This window comes from Bidens hawaiensis, unplaced genomic scaffold, assembly GCF_021521415.1.
Source record: "Bidens hawaiensis isolate Kalapana, Puna unplaced genomic scaffold, B.hawaiensis_p1.1 tig00051443_1, whole genome shotgun sequence".
In the NCBI taxonomy this organism is placed as follows: domain Eukaryota; kingdom Viridiplantae; phylum Streptophyta; class Magnoliopsida; order Asterales; family Asteraceae; genus Bidens; species Bidens hawaiensis.
The window spans coordinates 64182-72260 of record NW_027499228.1 but is presented as its reverse complement, the minus strand read 5'-3'; the positions used below and the strand labels follow the sequence as shown (position 1 = coordinate 72260).

General features: G+C 34.4%; 1 protein-coding gene across 1 annotated transcript; it reads right to left on the bottom strand.

Moving 5' to 3' along the window:
• Positions 1 to 1197: 1197 nt before the first annotated feature.
• Positions 1198 to 7040, bottom strand: LOC143599056 (putative protein phosphatase 2C 52). The gene is made up of 6 exons (XM_077077114.1): positions 6922 to 7040; positions 5504 to 5782; positions 4647 to 4979; positions 4074 to 4191; positions 3081 to 3304; positions 1198 to 1775 (listed from the first exon to the last, which is right to left on the bottom strand). The coding sequence occupies exons 2-6, from the start codon at positions 5705 to 5707 to the stop codon at positions 1320 to 1322; spliced, it is 1335 nt and encodes a 444-aa protein (XP_076933229.1). The 5' UTR covers positions 5708 to 5782; positions 6922 to 7040; the 3' UTR covers positions 1198 to 1319.
• Between the last annotated feature and the right edge of the window lie 1039 nt (positions 7041 to 8079).

Below are 8079 nucleotides of genomic sequence, written 5' to 3'. Positions count from 1 at the left end.
AATACTTACAAAAGTAATGGTTGAAAGTACCTATATACAATGTCTTGAATATAGCTAAACTTTTAAGGGCATTGGTAGTGGAGGACTCATAAACGCCCAATTTTTTTATGTTACCTCACTCCCACATGAACATATGCTTTTTCTCTTTTAAGCTCGTAGTAGAACGTAACCCTTATAATTATCACTCTGTCTTATTTAACATTAATCTATGTACTAAAAATTATTAAGTAGCATAATTAGCAAGGTAATTGTTTTTAGTAACCAATAATATTTACATTTATTTTTAATTTGTGCTTGGTCATTTATGTTCCTTTTCATTTGTGTTAAATTATGTCCATTCATTTATGTTAATTTGTGTCTGTTTGCATTCCTTAATCATTCGTTTATACTATTAATGAACGAATACGAACACGGACACATTCATTTTCTTAACGAACAAATGCAAACAATAAAATTTGTTCATTTAGTTCATGGTCGTTCGTTTGTTTTGAATGGACGTGCATGAGCATGCACTATCATTTAAGTTTTGTATTGGCACCATTCCTTATCCGTCTATGACTAAAATAAAATATTGTGTTTGATCACAGTATCATTAATTATAGGTTATCGAATTGGATGTCACAAATCCAGTTTCTTTAGAACTCCATAACCAGTTTAGCAGACTTATCAAGCCTTATATTCAGGTTAACATAAAACTGTTTAACAAACAGGTCGTATGGTCTAGTGGTTAGGACATTAGACTCTGAATTCAGTAACCCGAGTTAAACTCTCTCGGTAGGACCCATAATGTATTTTTAGTTAATACTATTCTGTCGGTTTTATATTTTAACTTTCCGTTTATTAAAATAAATCTTATTTTAATTTGGCATTTAACTTCTTTTAATTATCATCGAGTCCTAAGATGAAAAGTGAGGCCATTCATCGTGCAAAACTAATTTTATCACTAATTGTTTAGAATGTCGAAGAAACATGGCAATTTTGTGACAAAAATAGAAGATTATCATTCTATTTTCATTTAGAATGTCAAAAAGGACGGTTGTGACATTAAGCAACCTACGGATATAAAACTAGTTGTAGATGGTGTTAGCATCATTACTTCTAATATGATTGCAATACATCATATTTTATTAAAAGAAAAAGATCAAAAACCTTCTTTGTGGTCAAATAATATTTTTAACAATTGTACCAAACAAAGTATTCAAGAGCATAATCCCTTTTCCTAAGCAACACAAATATGACCTTTAATCATCATATAAACATAAATGTTATAACACCATTTAACCAACTAAAACATTAAAAATAATAATAAAAAACTAAAATCACGTCCTCGGTTGCTCCTGTGAAAATCTCGGCAGTTGAACCAGTGAGTTGACACGTGTCACCCCTTCCAACCCGGACCAGTTCTGATCTTCACCCACCCCCAAACTAGTTTCTCCTTTGCCTTCCAAAACTATGTCGTTCTGCTTGTACTCTTCAGCTGATCTGACTGTAAAATTTCTTTGCAATACTGGCTCGGGATTCTGACCATCGTCCGACTCGCCTGCGTTGCTCTGAATTGTAGCCGATGAAAACCCAGGGTCTTCGTTATCAGATTCTGAGTCCATTTTACCGTCAAGAAACAAACACACGACTGCACAATCGTCCATTTTGGAAGTCGGGTATTTGGATTTCCATTCACGGGCAGCTGACTCGACCAATAATCTTGCTGCTGATGCCAGAGTTGGAGCCGATGACACGATTTCGATCACTTGTTCGTTGCTTAAAACGTCCCAAATCTGTAATATAGGGAATCCATATAAGTCGATTCATTCTCTTTTGTACCCATTGGTCTGTTAGGAAAATGTTATGGGGCCCACCAATACCCTGCTAATTAGGCCATGTGTAGTGGAGGGGCTACAAAATAGAGCGACTTGCGCCATGTGGCGCCCAGTCAGCAAAGGGTGAGTTTATGTTTTAGAGGTGTAAGCATTCTCAACCCGTTCTCCATCCCTATCTCTATAAAAAACACTACGTTTCTCTCTCATGTTCAATTAAATAATATTTTTATACCTTTATCATTACAGTTTTCTCTCTCCTTTACTCACAACCAATCTAACAAATATTAAAAAATAAATAGGGAAACAATGTTTCTCCAAATGATTCCCCAAATTTACAAAAAATCACTACATTTTTCTCTCTACCCTATAATTTACACTCACAATCACTCACAACATCACCCTATAATTTGCAAACTTCCCTCACATAGTTATAGGGAATGGGATGAGAATGCTCTAAAGGTGTTGTAGCCCTATATATATATACATATCACACACACACATATATAATAATAAACATAAACACACAAACATGCAACAAAAACTCATCGCCCCTTTGTCGCGGGAAGGGGGGGCTGTGTTAAAAAAAAAATCGCCCCATTTTGGGCTTATTTGTCGCCCACTACATACACCCTTAGAGGTGTTCATTGAATCAAATTCGAGTTATTTGAATTTGAAAAGGTTAAAACCTAAATCTATTTCAAATAAAATTTGCAAAAAGTAATTCAAATAAGTCACCTAAATTCAGGTCTAATCAAATAAACCAAAATAATAAAAAGTTAAAAAGATTAAAAATTATCAAAATATATCCCTAAATTAAAATCTAAATCTAATTATGTATAATATTTAAAATTAAAAATAAAATTAAACGGGACCCAAAAAATCTACATATTACTATATTAGTGGGACCAGGTAAAGTGAAGCTTATGACTGACCTCAAAAAATAAGAAACCAAAAATCAGGAGATTTTTATTCACACACCAAAAACTCATGTGACATATGCCATTGAAAGATAAATTGTTTTATTTATTGATTTATAAAGTTTTGTGTGTTAAAAATACACTCTTTGGACCTTTTTCATTATTAGATTAATGCACTTGTGTGGCCACCTCTAATTCTAGCATGAAACTCTACTACTTTCAAAGTAACAAAACCGAATAATGATAATGATAAAAGTAGTAGCAATAACGATGATAATAATAATAATAATAATAATAATAATAATAATAATAATAATAATAATAATAAAGGAATATGTATGCATACCCCGTCTGAAGCAAGAACTATAAATTGATCTCTCTCGGTGAGAATCCGGTGAGAGATTTCAGGAATCGAGATGACTCCATATTCCTTCAAGCAAAAATCTCCAAAAGCCCGAGCCATTGCTAGGCCCGGGGCATCATCAAATGGTAGCCAGACACGTGGTACCTCGGGTTCATCTTGTAATGCAAACACTCGACCTTTGCACTGTTTAATCCTTTCAGCTTCCCCTGTTACACGAAAACAAGTTAGCAAATCGAGAAACACGACACAAAAATAATCAGGTTTTGGGTTGTCGGGTCATGTTTAGTTGACATGGTTAACCCGTTTGATCAAACAGGCCATTTTTTCAGGTTTACGTGTTTAACCCATTTATGGGTTGACATGTTTAGCTTGTTTCATTTAACAGGCCATTTTCGGGTTGACATGTTTAATCTGCTTAATTAAACGAGCCGTTTTCTGGTTGACATGTTTAATCCTTTTAATTAAACGGGCCACCCACTTTCGGGTTGACATGATTAGCACGTTTAATTATACGGGTCGTGTTTGGGTTGGCATGTTTAACCTGTCCAATTACAAAGGCCATTTCCAGGTTTAACCACTGTAAAAAAACGGGCCATTTTTGGGCTGGCATGTACTTATTCAATCAAATGGGCTGTTTTCGGGTTCACATGTTTAACCAGTTTGATTAAACGGGCCATTTACGGGTTTAAATGTTTAACCTGTTCAATCAAACAAGCCATTTTAGAGTTGACATGCTCAGCTTGTTTAACTAAACAGGTCATTTTCAGGTTGGCACGTTTCACTCACTTAGGTAAATACATCGACCCGTTTAACCCATTTATTACAACCCGCCATCTCGTTTATGACCCAACTTGATTACAACCCATTTGACTGTCTAGACAAACAAATTAATGGGCGGCGTTAAGCGATCAACAATTCAACCCACCAACACGAGACCATCAACCAGACACAAACAATATAGTTACATCACCGTACTTGGAAGATCGGGCTTTAAGTCAACGGTCAACTGAACTGCAACAAGCGCATCATTTTCATCTTTAGACGCCATAATCGCACGCGAATCTCCAATACTCCCCATATAAAGATTTGATCCCTTCATAAAAAATTTCATCATATATAACTATATTAATTTAAAGAGTAAATTACATTTTCGTCCTTTAGGCGGCTAATTTCATGTTTCGTCCATAAACTAAGGAAACAACAAGAAACATCTTAATGTTTACGTTTGATAACAGATTTCATCCTTTCGGCTAACAAACATTACACTTCCCATGTCACGTGCCTTGCACATTAGAGCAAATTGCTCAATTTTAGTGGACAAATTTGCCCACATGTGCCAGACACATGAATGCACTTATCGAGTAAATTTAATGCCCATTAGTTGAGAGAACAAAACAATTACAATACGTAAGCATGAAGCATGTTCCTTGTTATTTCCATAGTTTAAGGAAGAAACTTGAAATTTGCTATATATGTACCTAAAGAACGAAATTGTAATTAACTCTAATTTAAAACTTTAAAACATTTCAACAACTAATTAAACCATACCTGTTTAACAATAGTAACTGCGGTGCTACCACTACAAAAACAATCCAAATTTGGATGTGATTTTAGTTCTTTGTCCATTGCTTTATATGATTTAAGAAAAGCTTCTCTCCATAATAACTCGGGTTTTTCTTCTTCACCGTCATTCCCATTTAATCCCGACTCCCCGTTGGCACATATACAATAAGTGGAACGGTTTTTCTTCGATTCGTAAGAATCAAGATATGAAAACAGCTTCACGGGTAACGTGTCACGAACTTTACGGGCAACAAGGTGTCCATGGGGCCCGTGCCCGTCAAACACTCCACAGAATGTCACATCCTCCGCCATGAAATCCTATAAGATTCCGAATCATAAACAAGCGCCTTGCGTATCAATACTTTGAAATTTTAGATATACATGTTTTTTTAATCTTTTTAAAGTAATTTTGTATAATATATGCCAATTGATTTTTAAACGTTAAAATATTGGCATAAAAACACTCAAATAGTTTTACGATATTTCATAAACATATTTTAGAAATAAATAAATAGGTCAGCCCGTGAAACTGTCGGGTTTGACGCCAACACGATACAAGTTGACATGGACATGACATGCTTGAACCGAAAAAGGAATTTTACTAAATTAAAATACTTACATATTATTTATTTTCTGCAATTATGTTTAAAATACGCCAATGTATTTTTAAACTTAAAAATTTGAGTATAAAAACACTAAGAGTTAAATCCATTGCATAAACACATTTAAAAAAAATGACCCAGGAAGCCGCCGTTATTAACACGAACGCAACCCGTTTAGTCAATCGTTTCCGCGTGTTCGACCCGAAACTGACCCAAACCCATTTAGAAAAAAGGACTTACTTCCCACACAATCATTGCATCTTGGTTTATTCCCTTATGACCCTGTTGCGTATAAATACATGAACTTCGGCTTTTCCCATTTGCAAAAATCCTATTGTGCACAGAAGACGAGTGCTGAAACGCGTTCATGTGATCCGAAAGCGTTTTTCTTGTTCTCTTTTTCCCGCCAAAATCACGACTACTCGTGGAGACACAACACCCCATTTTAAGTTACTGACTAGCTTAAAAACAGGTCAAATATGAAGCAAAATGTTTTTTTGAATCCAGACGATCAGTCCGCTAATAAAACCAAGAAAAGAGTAATCAAATCAGTTGTTTACTCCTAATGAAAGATAAAAATGACTACTTACTAAACATATAGCATGTGAGTAATATTTTAATAATGCATAGATCATGTGTCAAAGAAAAGAATCTTTGATACAATATAAGTGGCAAATTTTATATTTTACAAATCTTGGTGTGTGAAGACGACAAGAGAAGCAAGAAAATAAGGAAAGATACAATCAAGAGTCATGGGAAATAGTCAGTTTGACCAACAAGCAAAGCTGTTTTCTTAGTACCGTAAGTTTTCTGATTACAGGTTACAGAAAAGTAAACAATCAATCAATCAATCAAGCGCTGTATATCCCACCGCATAGCACGCTATCGGTAGGGTCATGGGAGGGTGGGATGTAGGCAAGTCTTTCCTCTATCCGAGAGAATAGAGAGGCTGCTTCCAGGGGAGGCTGTTTACAGAAAAGTAAACAATTTTGATTATTCCAAAGGTCCAACACAATAAGACAAGTGAAAGAACAATAACTGCAATGGATATTCAATTAACTTTAGTAAAGATATATCCTCTCCTAAAGAGCAATATTGAAAATACTCAAATAAGAAGTCGAAATATTGGTCAATCTTGAAAGAGATGGCTGATGTGAAGTCAAATTAAGTAAAAAACATACATTTTGTGAACAATAATTCCACCATTTTCTGCATCCAAGGTTTATTAAGATTATATTGGTTTTTAACTTTTTATACTCAAGTAAAATCATTTTATAGAAATTGATCAAAAGATACATACAAACTTTAAGAAAAAAAAAAGTCCCAAAATGACTTTCTCACTTTTGAAAACTGAGAAGAAGAAAGAAAAAAAGCAATGCCTTTAATTAGGAGCCTCAAATGTTCAAGATCAAGTAGTATTTCAAAAACAAAATGAAAATGAAGTTTATTAAAGATCAAACAATAAGCACAGATCTTCAGTTAAAACACACACCAATTTGCAAGTAAAGTAAGTTGTAAAAGCTCAAATTCAAAAAGATAACAGCAACCCACTTAAATCCAACAAAACCCAGATCACAAATCATCCAAATTAAGGAAACATAAAATCTTGAAATTAGTATGAAAAGGATGGAATTTGGGGAGAAAGGAAGTAGCTTTACCTTTAGGTTTAGGATGTGGGTGTGATTGAATGAGTGAGATGTACAAGAAGATGATGATGAAGAGAAAATGGTTGTTGATGAACGGTTGCATTAATTGCAAAGGCGAGATGAGGGGTGGGATGGAATGGGTCGGAGGAGGATATGAAATGAATCTCGTTTCATATGTTAGTCTGCAAAAATAACAAGTATGAATAATGTTTTTCTATTTGGAATTAAACAGTCTGAAGTTTAAATAAATCAAATGTTTACATCTGAATGGTTCCATTCGGATGTAAACAAACAGCCCCTAGTCTAAATACTTTATTCTTTGGAAAGTTGTATATTGTATTTGTAGGATATGGATGACCAAATGGATGCGAGTATCGGTATCAAGTTTGGTAATGTTGGGACTAACTTTTTGATACTAGTATTTCTTGGTTCTTTTTCTTCAGTGCCCGTACCGTACTAATACTGATCGGTGTGGTCTTGGTATGGCTGTGGTGGCGAATGTGACGGATGGGTGACGTGGCAGTAAGAGAGCTGAGAGCGGTGATGGGTCAGTTAGGCAAGATTAATGACGGATTTAGAAAATTTTCATGGGATGGGATCAGAAATGTTTGTGGTAGGTTGACTATCACTATATAATAACTTTTTCCGGTACTATTCAGATCGGATCGGGTCACTATACAATTCTAAAAACCTACTCAAAATAAATAAATTAACCAAATCAAAGAAAAATAATCAAATTGAACATTAAAATGACCTAAATTATCATAACTAAATAACTAATAAAACCAAACCTTCAATTTTCGACTAAAGTTACCTGAGGGAATTAACGTTTGGATGTTTGTGTTATCCACTTGTTTAAACCACACCATTGATTTTTTTTATTAGGTTAAAGTGTTAAAACTTAACTTTAAACGAATGGGTTTAAACAAGTTAATTTGGGTGAGATTCTAAATTGGGCTTACTTCTTTTTATATACTTTCACTAAATTATGGGTTTGTAAATCACGGACCACGATGATGTTCATTTTTTCAGAGGTAAAATGTTTGCAGTTTGCGGACCACATCTGCATGTATCTATAGTAGAAGAGGTGGACCAAACCTCTGCAGTCTGTAAAAAGAAGACTGTTTGTTTTTTAACGTCTGCAGACTGTTAAAATCAAACAAAATTTTT